The 16777-nt window shown below is 53.0% G+C and overlaps 1 protein-coding gene across 1 annotated transcript in view; it reads left to right on the forward strand.

Moving 5' to 3' along the window:
- Window positions 1-16777, forward strand: part of INPP5A (inositol polyphosphate-5-phosphatase A) — a 248670-nt gene that overhangs the window by 87023 nt on the left and 144870 nt on the right. Inside the window, exon 7 of the mRNA XM_027840462.1 lies at window positions 10687-10787. Within this exon, the coding sequence (XP_027696263.1) occupies window positions 10687-10787 (101 nt within the window). The remainder of the gene's footprint in view (window positions 1-10686; window positions 10788-16777) is intronic.

The raw sequence follows: 16777 nt of genomic DNA on the forward strand, positions 1-16777 counted from the left end.
TTCAGACGACTGGAGGAGCCCCTCACTTCTCCCCTCCCCCCTCATCACTGGTCCTTCAGACGACTGGAGGAGACCTTACCCCCTCCTCCCAACTTTTCCTCTCTATAACCTAAGGTGGCGCCTACAGCCACTTCCAGAAAATAATGTTTTTAAATGTATAAAATACAGTACGTGGGATTACAAAGGAGATGAATTTCTACAGAAATAGAATGATAAATATTGTTGAGAAGATTTATGAGCTCCAGGTTAAGAGCCCTGGCCCAGGTCCCTTTTCTGCGGGACTTCTGACCCTGTCACTCTCCTGCTCCCGCACTTCCCCAGCTCCCTACTGCCTCCAGTCCAAATGCCTCAGGCCTGCTTACAGCCTCCCCCCACCCCGTCTGCCTGTCTGCCTGTCCATCCGTCCGTCCGTCTGTCTGCCCTCCACATCCCTCCTGCCCATTGCCTTTCAGCAGCTCCGTCTCGCTCCTTCCCAAAGCCTGTCTCTTGACTGTTTCTGGCATTCCCGTCTCATTGTAAGATTCAGCTCAGGTGCAGCCGCCCTCCCTCCTTTCCCTGGCCTGGAGTCCCATTCCCTCAGAGTAGCGTTCATTTACCATGTGGGTCGTGCCTCCCCCTGCCCCTAGGAGGGCGGTGCTGCATCATTTTCGGTTTTTTGGCCCGTGGCTGGAGGAGAGGGGGCCTTTAGTTAGGATTTGTGACTCAAAGCATGTCTCCCAGAAAGCTGAGGCTCCTTCTTCCTGTTTGGCCTGAGTTTTCCCAGAGACACGCCAGGTGCGCCTGGCCAGGAATGCCAGAGCCCCCTTGGACGCCCTGCCAGTGGGAGGGGAGAGGTGCCTCTGCGGGCAGGCGTTAACTGGTGCACGGGATGGACTCATGCGTAATGAGTCTTTGCCAGAGATGGCCCAGGGAAAGCCCATCCCTCATGTGAATCCTGCAGCGTGCTGGCAAGGCCGCCCATGCTTGAAAGGACCAGGGAGAAGCTCAGAGATGAGAAACCATGCCCCTTTGCGGCGTGTGCGTGCAGGGCGGGCCTTAGGGAGGATGCAGGGAGGGTGTCTTCTCCCCAGGGCAGGAGCATCTCTCAGCCGAAGCCTCGGTTTCCCCATTGCAGCATTGGGGAGGCCTCACTGGAACCCAAAGCCAGCCACAAGGAGTGGTCTTGGGATGAACAGTGAGCTTCCATTGTGGGCCAGGGACCACCCCTGTTTCAGGGGTGTGCAGAGCACTCCTTTGGCAAACGGGATGTGAAGCCCTTGGCTTTTCTTGAATACAGGAGGGCCTGGGGAAGAAAGAGGGGAGCTGTTGGAAAGCCCCCCCAGGTGGGTGCTCAGTCTTGGTCCCCCTTTCAGGCAGCTGGGCTGCTGGGATGAGGAAGCTCCCCCCTCCGGGAGCAGGACCATTGTGCTGAGCGTGGGGTTCCCCTCCCAAAGGGTGCTCACTGGGGGCCTACAGTCCTGAGAGCTGACCTCAGCCCTGCCCAGGACTGGAGAGGGCCAGGTGTGGGGCAGGGACACGGCCAGGTAACAGCTCTGTCTCCCAGCTTTTGAAGGGGGTTGGGCCCAGTGAGGGAGGAGATTGGCAGTCCCCAGGCTGCCACTAACCTCTCGGCGTGGGGACAGCCCATGGAGGTGGGCGATAGGGGTCCTTGCCCTTTGGGGATGGCTTGGCATCAGGGACGTGCAGGGCTGGGGGTCAGCATCAGGGTACGTGCACTCAGGGGTCACTTTTCCTTTTTGTTTGTGGGGGTGGAGTCTGCGGTGCAACAGCTTTCACCCACCAATGACCCAGGGGTGGGGAACCTGTGGCCCCCTAGGTCCTCAAGTGCGGCCCCCTGACCGAATCCCCTGGGGTGAGGATTAGTCAGAGGCGTGGTTAGAATTAGGGGATTTGTTCTGTGAAGTTCAGAGCCAGTCAGAGGGCCGCACTTGAGGACCTAGGGGCCACCCGTGGCCTGGGCCTCAGGTTCCCCACCCCCACACTAACCCCTCCCCCAGTCGGAGTTTGCCTCCTAACAAATAGAGAGGGTTGTTTTTCCACTGGACTGAACAATAATTACTTACCCACAGCAGGCCAGGTTTGTGTCTCTGCTAATGTTTTCCTTAAATTCTCAGCATCTCTCTTGTCTTTTTGGTCTTTGGGGCATAGAGGTTCTAAGATTGGGAAAGGATCAGAGCAGCTACCTCCTCGTGGGGGCGGGCAGAGGGGGCGGGGATCTGAGGCTCTTTTGAGAGACTGCTGGGCACAGGGAGCTCACTACTCAGTTATCAGGGAATAGCTCAGAACCCCTGCTTTTCTTAGGCTTTTCTGAGGTTGACCATGACGTTTGCCTGGGCCTGAGAGCACAGGCCTGCTGAGTCCTGCCTGGGACAGTGCCGTCAGTGGGCTTGCTCCTGGACCTTCTCTCGGGAGGGGGGCCAACCAGGGTAGAGGCCAGTGGCTCCGCCGTACTCCTGGACGCACCTGACCAGCCCCACTTCTCTCCAGGCCCCTGGACGGTTCTTCGTGCTCATCCAAGGTGAATATCCTTCTGCAGTGGACCACTGTGGCCTGTGCGACAGTTCAGTCAGACCCACCTTGAACTATGTGCCTCAGTTTCCTTGTCTGTAGAATGGATTGGGTCACATAGCGAAGCCTTCAGTGCTGGGTCAGTGAGGGCCGTTCTTGTGACTCTGGCAGGGGCTGGGCTGCTCAGTCAGGTACGGCGTTGGCCTGCTGGTCGGGGGGACGGCAGGTTTCCAATTGCTGCTTGTGCGTGGAGCCTTCAGGTTGGCAGGAACCTTTACCTGCCTTCCCTCATTGTGGTCTGGGCCTCAATCCTAGGAGGACGGGGCTGGCACAGTTTGAAGTGACATCCCTAGGGCTGCATAGCCAGGTGGTATAATAAACCTGGAGTCAGAAGGACCCGAGTTCAAATCCAGCCTTAGACATTTACTTGCTGTGTGACCCAGAGCAAGTCATTTAACCACTGTCTTGGCCTGCAGTTCGTCATCTGTAAAATGGGGCAGTAATTACACTTGCCGCCAGTACTCTTGTGAGGCTCCTGGGAGGTCCCGTGGCAAGCCCCTTACAGCGCGGTGTGAGGTGCTGCTCTGATCCTGTTGTTCTCTGGCGTCCGTGGCAGGATTCAAACTCAGGCCTTCTTGACTTCAAGCCCAGCACCGCCGCTGCTGCAGCTCCTGGTAAACAGCCAAGGTCCAGAATCTGAGGAGGACCCGAAGGACTCCTGTCACCTGCTTTGAAGTGCTGAAGATGAAGGGCCCCCCCAGGCTGGGAGGAAAGCAGGACAAGAGTGGGGGGCGTCGGACGTCCGGCCGGAGCGCGGAGTGGCCAGAGGAGGATGGAGGGGAGGAGACGGGGCAGCTGTGTCCGGATTGGACAGCAGAGGGACCCAGTGACGGGGTGTGGGAGGTAGCATGTCAGGACGCTCCTGCAGCATCACGGGCAGTGACCCAGCCACACCATTGCGGGGTTTGTGGAGTGATTTCACATACATCTCATGTAAGCCTCACATCACCCGATGAGGTAGAGGATGCCATTCTTTCCATTTCACAGATGAGAAAACTGAGCCTTGGAACCGTGAAATGATTTTTGCAGGGTCCCACTCCCAGTAATTGCCAGGCTTGAGGTTCAGTCCCAAGTCTTTGGCTTCAAATTAATTGTTCTTTCCTGTTCACCCCTGGACTAATTGGGTGTTTTTGGTGAGAACAGATAGGTTAGTTTTATCCTTTTTTTAAATTTTATTTTTCAAAAAGAAAATGTATCCCCTAAGCACAAACATTACAAGTAAAATGAGGATGGAGGTAAAGTTTGCATCTGAGGCTGGGAGCTTTTTATGATTGGTTTTTAAGTGCATTAAGGAAATGACAGAATTGCCCTGGCCCTTTGGGACTTTTTGTTTCTTTTGTGTGTTTAAATTTTAAAAAACATTCCTTTTGCATCTTTTTAAAAAATTAATTTATTTATTTTTAGTTTCCAATATTCACTTCCATAAGCTCTTGAGTTTTAAATTTTCTTCCCCTCCCTCTCCAAGACGGCGTGCAATCTGATATAGGCTCTACGTATACATTCCTATTAAACATATTTTCATATTAGTCATGTTGTAGAGAAGAATTAGAACCAATGGGAGGAACCACAGGAAAGAAGAAACAGAACAAAACAGCAAAAGAAAAGGAGAGCAAACAGTCTGCTTCGATCTGCATTCAGGCTCCATGGTTCTGTCTCTGGATGTGGACAGCATTTTCCATCACAAGGACCCTGGAGATGTCATAGACCCTTGCGTTGCTGAGAAGGGTTAAGTCTATTAATATTAGTCATCACACAACGTGGCTGTTACGTGTACAACGTTCTCCTGGTTCTGCTCACTTCACTCTGCATCAGTCCATACAAGTCTTTCTAGGTTTTTCTGAAATCAGCCTGCTCATCATTTCTTATAGCACAATAATATTCCATTACATTCATATACCACAACTTTCTCAGCCATTCCCCAGTGGATGGGCATCCCCTCCATTTCCAATTCTTTGCCACCACAAAAAGAGCCGCTATGAATATTTTTGTACATGTGGGTCCTTTTCCCATTTGTGTGATCTCTTTGGGATACAGCCCTAGAAGTGCTATTGCTGGATCAAAGGGTGTGCACATTTTTATAGCCCTTTGGGCATAGTTCCAAATTGCTCTCCAGAATGGTTGGATCAGTTCACAACTCCACCAACAGTGGAGTTCCCAATCTTCTTCAACATTTATCATTTTTCTGTTTTGTCATGTTGGCCAATCTGATAGGTGTGATGTGGTATCCCAGAGTTGTTTTAATTTGCATTTTTCTAATCAATAGTGATTTAGAGCATTTTTTCATATGACTATAGATGGCTTTCATTTCTTCCTCTGAGAACTGCCTGTTCATATCCTTTGACCATTTATCAATTGGGGAATGAGTTGTATTCTTATAAATTTGACTCAGTTCTCTATATATTTTAGAAATGAGGCCCTTATCAGAGAGACTGGTTGTAAAAATTCTTTCCCAGTTTTTTGCTTCCCTCCTAATCTTGGATGCATTGGCTTTCTTTGTGCAAAAATTTTTCAATTTTCTGTAATCAAAATTGTCCATTTTGCATTTCATAATGTTCTCTATCTCTTGTTTGGTCAAAAATTCTTCCACTCTCTGTAGATCTGACAGGTGAACTATTCCTTGCTCTCCCAGTTTGCTTATAGTATGAGCCTTTTTATCTAAATCATGTACCCATTTTGACTTTATCTTGGTATAGGGTATAAGATGTTGGTCTGTGCCTAGTTTCTGCCGTACTCTTTTCTTTTTCTTTTTCTTTTTTCTTTTTGGCTAGGCAATAGGGTTAAGTGTCTTGCCCAGGGTCACACAGCTACTAAGTGTTACGTGTTTGAGTCTGGATTTGAACTCAGGTCCTCCTGACTCCAGGGCCGGTGCTCTATCCACCGTGTCGTCTAGCTGCCCCTCTGCCGTACTCTTTTCCATTTTTCCCAGTAGTTTGTGTGAAATAATGAGTTCTTAACCCAGAAGCTGGGGTCTTTGGGTTTATCAAGCAGTAAATTACTACTCATTGACTTTTGTGTTTTGCATATCTAACCCATTCCACTGATTTCACCACTCTTTCTTAGGCATTACCAAATAGTTTTGATGATTGCTGCTTACAGTTTAAGGTCTGGAGTGGCTCAGCCACCTTCCTTAGCATTTCTTTTCATTAATTCCCTTGATATTCTGAACCTTTTGACCTTTCAGATGAATTTTGTTACTGTTTTTTCTAGCGCTATAAAATCATTTTTGTTGTTTGATTGGTGTGGCACTGAATAAGTCATTTAATTTAGATAGAGTTGTCATTTTTATCATATTAACTTAGCCTACCCATGAGCAACTGATGTATTTCCAGTTATTTAAATCTGACTTTATTTGTGTGAAAAGTGTTTTATAATTGTGTTCATATAGTTCGTGGGTTTGTCTTATCAGGTAGACTCCTAAATATTTCATAAAATGTTTACGGTAGCTTCACATTTTTGGCTAGGCAGTGGGGGTTGAGTGACTTGTCCAGGGTCACACGGCTAGTGAGTATTATGTGTCTGAGGCTGGATTTGAACTCGGGTCCTCCTGACTCCAGGGCTGGTGCTCTGTCCTCTGCGCCACTGAGCTGCTCCCTGTTTACAGTGACTTTAAATGGAATTTCTCTATCTCTTGCTGTTGGGCTTTGTTAGTAACATATAGAAATGCCCTTTGGTAGCTCACGGCCCCAGTTTGAAGCCCTCCCTGGTAACAAACGGATAAAGTCAAGCCGGACAAAGCGACACGTTGGCTGTGCGTGCACGTGGACGTCCCATTCCGCACCCGTGTTCCACCACCTCTCTGTCGGAAGCCCCGAGGCAGGTGTACCGCTCAGTCCTCCGAGGGCTGGTTGGGCCTCCCTGTCAGTCAGGGCCTCTCCAGGTGGTTTCCCATCGCTGTGGTGGTCAGCGTGGGGTACTTTGTTCTCCTGCCCCTCGGCTTCACTTGGCTCCACTGCGTGCTTCACTTCCCTGGCTTCTCAGAACTTGTCACATCCCACAGAACCGGGAGACTCCATTGCCGCCAGGCCCTTTTGAAACCCAGACGGGGAAGGAGAAAATCAGGCCATGTCCTGACTCCCTTAGAATCTGATGGTCACTGAGTCATCGCCAGGCCGGGGAGCCTGGCCAGCATTGCCCAGTGAGGTGGCGAATCGTCTGACTTACTCTTGGGCTCATGGGGTTGAAGGAAGTGTTGGCTGGAGCTGGTGGCCAGAGCGGGGTCAGCGGAACCTTTGAAGTAACCACTTTGTGGCCATGCGCATATATGTGTGGGGGTGTGCATGTGAGACACTGGCCTGGGCAGGGGCTTCAGATGAACAGGAAGCTGGCGCCAGCACAGAGGAGCAGATCGGGCTGGATCGCACTGGGGAGGCTGGGCAGCGTCGGAAGGGACCGCCGAGCCGCCTCTACCCTCTCTCTGGTGTCAGGCTTCTCCCAGGCTCGCTGTCCAGTTAGGAGGCCTGCAGCAGTGCAGTGTCAGAAGATTGTAGGTCATGCGGAGGGGGAAGCCACCCCAGCACTTGTGTGTGCGTGTGCATGACATCATTAAAAGATTTGGGTGACCAGGGGTGGAGACCCAGCCACGTCCTCAGGGCCCGGGGCAACCGGGGTGGACGTCCTCTTTACTGGACTCTCCGTTTCCTGAAACTGTAAGATTGGGGTGGAGAGAGGGTTGCTTCTAGCTAGAAACCTACGCTCCTCTACCGCGATGGAAGGAGAACTCGCACTCAAGGCGTCATGAGTCCATCTGAGACGTGAGGCCTGGAAGGTGGCCTTGTCATCCTAGCGGTAATCTGGTTGGGCACAGGCTGCATGAGATGACTGGTGGGGCCCCTCCCATTCTGAGGGCCTCTGGTTCTGTCCTTTGCCTTCCCAGGAAAGGTGGATGGGGACGGAAGATGTGTTAGAAGCACAGCCTTCTTGTTAGTGACTCCCTTCTTTCCACGGTGTCTCCAGTCGGATTCCTCAGCTGGTGCTTCCCCAACACGGTCCCTCTTCATACCTTCGTGGCGGTGGTGGCGGCGGCTGTGGCAGCAACAGCAAGGGCCACGCTGTGTGAAGGGTGGTCAGGGTAGCGTGGGAGCCCGTGAGGTTGGCAGAGCCAGAGGCTGCCTCTGACTTGAGAGCGTCAGGCTCTCCACTGCGTTTTTCTGGGTCCCCTTCCAACTCAATCTTCTCTGATTCTCTGCATCTAAATGTCTGCTGACTCTTATGATTCCACGTGGGTTTCACAGTCGAAAGACCTTTCCTGGAGAATGAGGAATGAGCTGTAGGCTGTCTGAGGAGAAAGAGATTGTACTTTTGCGTCAGTCCCAAGCCATCGGGGGCTCAGACAGCTAGGGGAGGCAGCCTGGCTCCGACCGCCCTCTGCCTCTTGCTGCCTGGGGTCAGAAAGCACTGGGCTTCCCCGCGTCTGCTTTGTTTGGGGGAATGAAGATGCTGACCTAGATCTCTATTCCTGGCTCAGAGGACCAGCTGTACTTGTGATTGCAGCTGCAGAGAACAGCGTGATGGCCCTTCAAATCTGGGTCAGGCATTCAGGGGCGATTTTCCCCCTCAAATGTTATACCTCTCTCTGTTGAAAGCAGATGAATGTGGTGACACGGAAGGTGGGAGCGGGACGTCACTGGTCTCTCTGTTGCTGTGGCCTCATTCTTAGTTGTGGAAAGTATATCCCTATTCCATTGGAGGAGTGTTACTCAGTATGCCCACGAGCCAGGCACTGTGCTGGGCCCTAGGGATACAAACACAAGAAGCACACCAGTCCCTGCGCCCCTGTTCTGCCAGAACAGACGGGGAGGAGGACAGAAAGGTCTGTCTGTAAGGAGGTAAACACCAGCAATCCCAAGCCATTTCAGGCAGGAGAGATCAGGGAAGGCATCCTGTAGGAGGAGGCACCTGAGCTGTGCTTGAAGAATGCTAGGTATTCTAGGAGGCTGAGGTGGGAGATAGAATATAGGCCCGGTAGGTCAGTGTGACCGGCCTGGACGTTTCTGTGAAGAAGACTAACACAGAACACGCCAGCCAAGGCAGGCAAGGTCTTGTTGGGCCAGGCTGAGGAGTGTGGCAGAGAACCACGGATGACTTGAGCCAAGAAGTGGTGCAGTCACACAGGTGCTTTGGGAAGGACAAGGCTGGCTTGGAGAGGGGAGAATCCGGAACCTGAGAGCAGAGTGGGGCGTGGGACTGAGTGGCTGGGGGTGGGCGATGCGGCGGTGGCGCAGTGCCTGGCACGTGTTTATGAATTGGCGGGTCACGTTCATTGTCTACCCAGTCATCCCGTGGCCGTCTTGTGGCTGAGACTGGAGGAACAGCTTCACGGATCACACCCAGAGGCTCGTGGCACCGTGGGCGTGCCGCCAGACACTGAGACATGGGCCGCGGCCACACTTCTTGTCCCGTGGTGACTGGTCAGGGCCTCAGGTGGAATTCCGGAACCCTCCTCGGTGGGCGTTCCAGAAGATGGCCTGGCAGAATCGCCGTGGGACCGTCTGACTTGGGACACAGATGTGGCCGGGCGCTGGATTGGGCGACGGCAGGGATCCCTGCACCTTGCCAGCACAGTCACCTTTTAGGACACTTGGTGATGTTCCTGAGGGCACCCTACGTGCCCCAGGCTCCCTCTCTGTGCATTGCTGAGGCTGAGCTTTTCATGAGAACAAAGCGATCCCTAACACTGTTTCTGCCTCTGAACCTGGCCCAGCCCACCCCAACCCCAGTCATAAGGATCCCTCAGGCTAGGGTGGGGAGCCCTGGGCTCCAGGCCTGGTGCTAGGACTGCACGGGTTCTGACCCTCAGTTACCTCATCTGTAAGATGGGGTCACAGTCAGAGGTCTGGCCTCGCTTTGCTTGGGGTGGAGGACTGCTGTTTTGTGAGGGAGTGAGTGTCGGGGGGCTCTCTGGAACCAGCGCCTGGGGGAGTAGCTTTAGGACCCCCTCCAATTGAGGGTGGCCGCAGGGCGGGGCCTTCCTGCCCAGGTTAGCCACCGGCCTGTGGCCAGCTGTCAGCCCAAGTCTCTATAGAGGCCTATTTTTAGGTCCTTCTCATGTGATGGAAAAATCTGGGATCTCAGCTGGAGCCTTAACATTCTGACAAGCTGGTAAACACTGGCCGTCTCCCCAGTTCCAGCTAAGTCTGCAAGAAAAAAGATGAAGGGCCTGCCCTGAGCACCAGTCTTTGAAAGGGATGCCCAAGACCCCAGGAGGGCCCCTGGTTGCGGGTGGGCTGGGAGCTTGCCGGCAGCGCTCACGGGCACGCGCCTCCTGGGCCCTTGTCCTCATCAGGAAGCCGCGGCCTGGAAGGACTGCTTGGTTATGGCCCCCTGGGCTTTCTGATCGCTTCTCTTGGTCTCAGAGGGATTTCAGTGACCAACAGGCCACTCTCTACTGCTACTTACTGGTGAAGAAAGGGGCCGTGGTCGGTCACTGGCGCCGTTCTCAGAGGTCCATCTTCTCCAGCCATATTTCCTTTGGGAATGCCTTGGGATGGTGGCAGCGCTAATCCAGCCTTCGAGGCCTCACCTTCCTCCCTTCCCTCTCTCCTCGCTCTGTCCCTCCCTTGCTCTGGCCCCCATGCCTCCCGCACCCTCTTTGCCCCTTCCTCCTTCCATGGACCTTCGCTCACGGTGCTTCCCCCGGGAAGCCTTCCCTGATCGTCCTCGAGCTGCCTGTGTGTGTCCTGGGACAAGTCACATGACCTTTCTGGGGCTCAGTTTCCCCATGAGAAGAATCCGTCTCCAGTGTCCAGCCCAGTGAGGAGTCCTGGGCTCTCCCTGAAGCTCACTGTGGTAGCTGGGGTCTCCTTGGGCCCCTTCAGCCACAGGTGGTGACTTAGCTGTGCGCATAATGCAGGCCCGTCAAGGAGGCGTCCCTGTGCCCTGCATGGTGCCGGCACGCAGTAGGCCCTTGATAAATGTCTGCCGGACTGACTGTGAGCTTGTGCTGGGTGTAGACGGCCCTGTCGCCTGCCAGGCTCTGGCCCCTGCAGATGCCTGGATTCTTTGCTGGGGCAGGGAGGGCTGGGCGTCAGTGGTCTGGAGTCGATGCTCTGGCCACGTAGGAGCTGCGGCTGATCACCCAGCCTGGCTCAGCTTCTGATCTTCTCCTCCTTGCTTTTCCAGATTGTGCACACACACAAGCCGCACTTCATGGCCCTGCACTGCCAGGAGTTTGGCGGGAAGAACTATGAGGCGTCCATGTCCCACGTCGACAAATTTGTCAAGTAAGTGTCTGGGCAGAGACCTCAAGTGGGTGGGGTGCCCAGGAATCCTAGGCTGTGTGTGGGGTCCAGTATTCACAGATCTGATCCCAAGACCTGGCCAGCAGAGGACGCCCTGACGTGGGCCAGTGAGATCCCCTCCTGTGGACTGGCCAGCAGAGGACCCCCTCCCATGGGCCAGTGAGACCCCTTCCCGTGGCAAAGTCAGATCCCCTCCTGTGGCCCGGTCAGACCCCTTCCTGTGGGCCAGTCAGACCTCCTCCCGTGGCAGAGTCTGACTCCCTCCCACGGCAAAGTCAGATCCCCTCCCGTGGCCCGGTCAGACCCCCTCCTGTGGGCCGGCCAGCAGAGGACCCTCCTCTTCTCTAGGCCAGCCTTCCTGTCCCACTGGAGGGCTGGGGCCAGTTCAGACACACAAAACAATGATGTGGCCAGCCCCGATGTGCTAGGTGTCCTCATGCCACTCACCTTTTGTAGGGAGCTCATGGTGGCTGGGAGCCAGAGGCCTGCCCACCCATTGTAGCCTGGCTGCATCTGTCAGCTTCATAGAGGGGGACCCCTCCTTCCCCAGCCCGTCCACTTCCAAAAAGCTGAGCTGGGGGTGGGTGAGGGCCTTCCAGGTGGGTGTGGCCAGGCTGAGGGTGACTCTGGGCCCCGGATGTGGGGACAGAGGCTTCAGAGCCAGGGCTGGCCCTCCCTGACAGCACCAAGGTTTATCCAGTGGCTCATGAGCTCCTGGGAAATGAGGGGAGAGCTCCTTCTTCTGAGACCTTGTGCTCCATCTCGTGGGCTGGGAGCCGGCCCGGCTCCCAGTGTGGCCGCCCCCACCCTGGATGGGAGGAGCGGTCGAGGGGGTGTCCCACAGGACAGGGCTGGCCGGCGGGGCGTGGTGGGAGACCCGCCTGCAAGAAGGGGAGCAGGGGCAGGGGGCAGAGAGTACGGCAGAACCTCCCTGCCACCGCAGGCCTCTCATTGCTGCCCTTCAGGGATAGGCAGTTTCCCTCTAGGCCCAGAGCTCCAGGCCCTGGAGCCGCTGAGGGCTGTGCCTGGCTCCCTGCTCTGGCAGGCATTTGGCGGGGCCACGTAGAGGCTTGTGTCTCATGGACGCCATAGGCGGCAAGCGCACCAATTCTTTTGTTTTTAAATTCCTTTTATTTATCTCATTAAATATTTCCCAATTACATGTAAAAAAAAATTAGCACTAAAAATTTTTTGACAGTTTTATTTAAAGTTTTGAGTTCCAAATCCTATCCCCCTCTCCCTGAGACAATAAGCAATCAGATGTCGGTTATACATGTGCAATTATGTAAAACATTTCCATATTAGCCATTTTGTACAAGAAGACTCGAACAAAAGAAAAAATGAAAGGAAGAAAAAAAGTGAAAAATAGCGTGCTTCATCGTGAGTCCTTTGGGGTTGTCTTGGGTCACTGGATTGCTGAGAAGAGCTAAGTCACTCATAGCTAATCACTGCACAATGTTTCTGTTACTGGGGACAGCGTTCTCCTGGTTCTGCTCACTTCACTCAGCATCCGTTGACATGACGAGTCTTTCTGGGTTGTTTTTTTTTTTTACAGCATCCTACTCATCATTTCTTATATCACAGTAGTATTCCCTCACAGTCATTCCCCAGGTGATGGGCATCCCTCAGGTTCCAATTCTTTGCCACCACAGAAAGGGCTGCTATGAAGAGTTTTATACATTTTCCCCTTTTCTTCAATCTCTTTGGCATGCAGATCTAGTAGTGCTGTTTCTGGGGCAAAGGGTGTACACAGTTTTATAGCCTTTTGGATATAGTTCTAAATTTTTCTCCATAATGGTTGGACCAGTTCACAACTCCACCAACAGTGCATCAGTGTCCCAATTTTTCCAAATCTCTTCCAACATTTGTCAATTTCCTTTTGTCATATTAGCCAATCTGGGAAGCGTGAGGCAGGATCTCAGAATTTCTCTAATCAATAGTGATTTAGAGCATTTTTTTCATGTGACTATGATTTGATTTCTTCTTCTGAAAAACATCTATTCATATCCTTTGACCATTTACCAACTGGGAAATGACTCTTATTTTTATAAATTTGGTTTAATTCCATATATATTTGAGAAATGAGGCCTTTATCAGAGAAAACTTGCTGTAACATTTTTTTCCCAGTTTCCTGTTTCCCTTCTAATTTTGGCTGTATTAGTTTTGTTTGCAAGCACGCCAGTTCTTGATAACGGAGCTGGAAAGGACTAGTGGACTTTGCCATGTTGTCTAATAGCCAGGGTCAGCCGAGAAAGCCTGAGGAGGTACAGAACAGTGAAGGGAACACTGCTGCTCCAGCCAGAACCTGTGTTCAAATCCTTCCTCCGACTGTTGGCACCTGTGTGACCTTGTGCAAATCACTTAGCCTCCTGGGCCTCAGTTTCCTTTTCTGTAAAAGGAGGGTGCTGAATTAGATGGCTCTGCTCCTGCAATCCTAATGGAGTTGTATGAGAACTTAATGACTCCATTCCAGGCCAGCCACAGATGTGGAGACTGAGGCAGGGGAGGAAGCTTTCCCAGGTGAGGAAACAAGCAGAGAAAAGTGGCCCATCTGGGACTCTGTAGACCACTTGCTGCCCAGCTGTCTTGAGCTTTGGGCTTTCAGAGTGTTCAGAAGTACGGGGAGGCCATGGGCCGCTCTGGAGCCTGACTCCGCTTCGGGGCCTCTTCAGGTTGGGACAGGCTGCCCCATCATTGAAGGGCTGCCTCGATTGGGTCCCAGCTCCATAATATCAGAGCCATGGGGGTCTTTGCCAATTGACTCATCATACAAATGAGGAAACTGAGGCCCAGAGGGAATCTGGGATAGGGCCACTTCTGGTTCCCTGTGCCTTTCATGGGGACCAGAAGCCTCCTGCCAAAAGCCCAGGGGTGAGTGAGTTCACTAACTGACACTGCAGCTGCCCCTGAGTGGGAGTTTTACGCTTTTTGCCTCAGACCCTGTGAGCAGCCACAGGGTTCTGTCTGCTGTTAGGCTCCTCCCAGGAGAGCCTCTGGCTCCAAAGGTAGTGAAACAGCGCCACCTGCTGCTTGCGGCTCGCTAGTGCCTGATGAAGCCTACGATCCCCTAGCATTGGTAGGCAGAGTCGTAGAATGCCCAGGCGTGATTCCCTTCAGTCTGTGCAGAGAGCAGGCCCTCCAGCCCAGGGGTGCAGCTCTTCCTTCTCCATGATCCTGGGAAGCCGAGGTGCAGAGGTGCCCAGTAGGCCTGTACCCCATTAGCATTGGGGGGGGCAGGGTTCAGGCCCCCATCTTCTGACCGCAGGGCCAGGGAGATGTGGGTGGGTCATCCTAGGGCCCTTCTCTTGGGTCCTTCCTGGCTTCAAGCTTTTCCTATAAAGCTTCACCATTCCACCCCTACAGCCCCTACCCCAGACTCTAGCTCCCCAGGTCAGGCTCGGGGACGCCAATCCTGATGGGACCAGCAGAGCCTGTGGGGGTGGGTGCTGGCTCTCACTGGCCATGTGACCCTGGGCCAATCTCTACCCCTCCCTGGACTGTTTCCTTATGTGTAAAATGAGCGGGGTGGCCCAGGACGCCTCTAATGCAAAACAGCCAGCGTTGCGGAGGGGAGGCCCCGCTGGGACACCTGCTCGTTTTCCTGTGCCATGCTCACCTGTAGTGGCAGCTGTGGGATCTCCTTTTCCACCATTCCTTGGTCCTGTGGGGGAGGGGACTGCAGGATAGAGGCTTCTACTGTAGAGATGAAGAAACAAGGTCACACAGCTTTGAAGGGGAAGACATAGTATTCAAACTCAGGTTTCCCTGATTTCTGGTCAACCGCTTTCTAATGTGTTCAAGGCAGCCGATGGCACCATGGATAGAGCACAGGATCTGGAGTCTGCAATACCTTAGTACAAATCTGGTCTTAGACACTTATTAGCTGGGGACCCTGAGCAAGTCACTTCATCTCTGTTTGCCTCAGTTTCCTCATCTCTAAAATGGGCATAGTAATGTGGTAGATGTGAGGATCAAATGAGATTGTGTTTGTGAAGTGCTTGGCCCAGTGCCTGGCACACAGTAGGTGCTTAATAAATGCTTTCTTGTCCTCCCTACTGCTCAACCACTTGGGGTGGTCATTGTTGGTGATTCCTGGGATGTTCAGTCTCTGTCCAGTCCCCTGCCCCATTGCTACCTTTTGGATAGACTGGGGAATTCTAGCTCGTTGAGCTGGATGGAGCCTGAGAATCATCCCATTTGCCCCAGAGAGGGAAGGGGCTTTGCTTGGGGCTACACAGGAGAGGGCTGGCTCTCTTCATAGATGACCCACTACTTCATTAGGGCCCCCAAAAGCCTCCTTGTTCCCCTTCCCCCAGGTGATGTGGTACGGAGCACACCCACCTGCTGTCCTTGAGAGCCCACAGCCACAAGGGAAGTGGCAGGCTGAGCACGTCTGGACAGTGGGGCAACAGCAGGGAGGAAGGGGCTGCCTGCGGGCGGGCAGCCTCTTGGCTATGCAGGGGAGGTCAAGAGAAGCCCAGGTTGCTTGAGGACAGAGCCCACTTTCCATCTTCCCGGGCCTCCAGGCGTGGAGGAGACCCAACCCCCCTCTCCCCACCACCCCCCTGTGACAGCGCCTCTTGTGGGGCCCCCTGGGGAGCCTGGCTTCTACAGGGAATGCATGACGATGGCCTCAGCCCTGCCCTGCCCCTGTTTGCAGTGAGAAGCTCCATTTGTTCATCCCTAGCCCAGGCTTGGGTCCTCAGAGGGCTCCCAGTCCCAGCCATGGCTCTCTCCCCTCTATCGCATCCTGGATCCTTGGCCCACTCTCAGACCTTGGGACCCTTTTCCAAACTGACTTTCCCTGCTACTTTGAAGTGCCTTCACTGAGGAGGGGCCTAGGCCCGCTATCTCCTCCCTTCCACCAGGCTGCCCTTCTCTGGCCTCGTCCATCATGCTCCCCTGGGAATTTTGTCTCTTAGCTCCTTGAGGGCAGGGACTATCTTTTTTCTCTTTTTGTATCCCTGGTGTTTAGCACAGTGCCTGGTACATAGTAGGCATTTAATAAATGTTTACTGACTGATGGACTGATCCCAGGCACCAATAGGAAACTGACTTCTTGTCCTGAGCTCAGATTTTCAATTGACTTTCTATTCACAGACTTGGATCCTCCAATATCTGCTAACTTGAATAAAAAGATCACAATAACTTTCTAAGTCTTTGCAGGTTTGCAGGCCCTTAGGAGGAGACCCATTGTGCTGCATCCTCATTTCTTACCAGCCTCTGGAGGCTGGACATGAGCAGTGTCTGTCTTTGGCTGAGATGAGGAGGGAGAGCATTCCAGGCAGGTGTGACAGCCAAGGCAAATGCCCAGAGTCTGGAGACAGGGTGTTGTATGTAAGGAACAGCCAGGAGGCCAGAGTTGTTTGACCACACAATATAGAGCCTAGATAAGGTAGGAGCAGGGCAGTTTATGAAGGGCTTTAAAAGCCAAGCAGAAGATTTTGTACTGGATCCTGGAGATTGGTGATGATAGCTGCCATTTATATAGTTTCAGAAACTAGACTAAACACTTTGCAAATATTATCTCATTTAATAAGGAGCCATTGGAGCTTATTGAATAGGGGGTGATGTGGCCAGATCTGATCTTTAAGAGGATCATTTTTGCAGCTGAATGGAGGATGGACTGGAGAGGGGAGAGACTTGAAGCAGGTAGACCCTCCCAGAGACTATTGCAATAGTCCATCTCCAGTATGAGGTGAAGAGGGTCTGCCCCAGGGTGGGGGCAGTGTCAGAGGAGAGAAGGGAATGTACTGGAGAGATGAAATGGAGGCGAGATGCTGGAGAGGGGAAATCCACAAGAGATGCTCAAGAGGTGAAATGGAGAAGAGATTCTGCAAAGGTGAAATCTAGGAGAGATGCCGGAGAGGTAGAATGGAGGACAGATTCTGGAGAGGCAAAATAAATGCACAAGAGATGCTGAGGAGGTGAAATCCACAAGAGATGCTGGAGAGATGAAATCTAGGAGAGAT

The sequence above is a fragment of the Vombatus ursinus genome, unplaced genomic scaffold (assembly GCF_900497805.2).
Source record: "Vombatus ursinus unplaced genomic scaffold, bare-nosed wombat genome assembly UNPS02014845.1, whole genome shotgun sequence".
NCBI lineage: Eukaryota > Metazoa > Chordata > Mammalia > Diprotodontia > Vombatidae > Vombatus > Vombatus ursinus.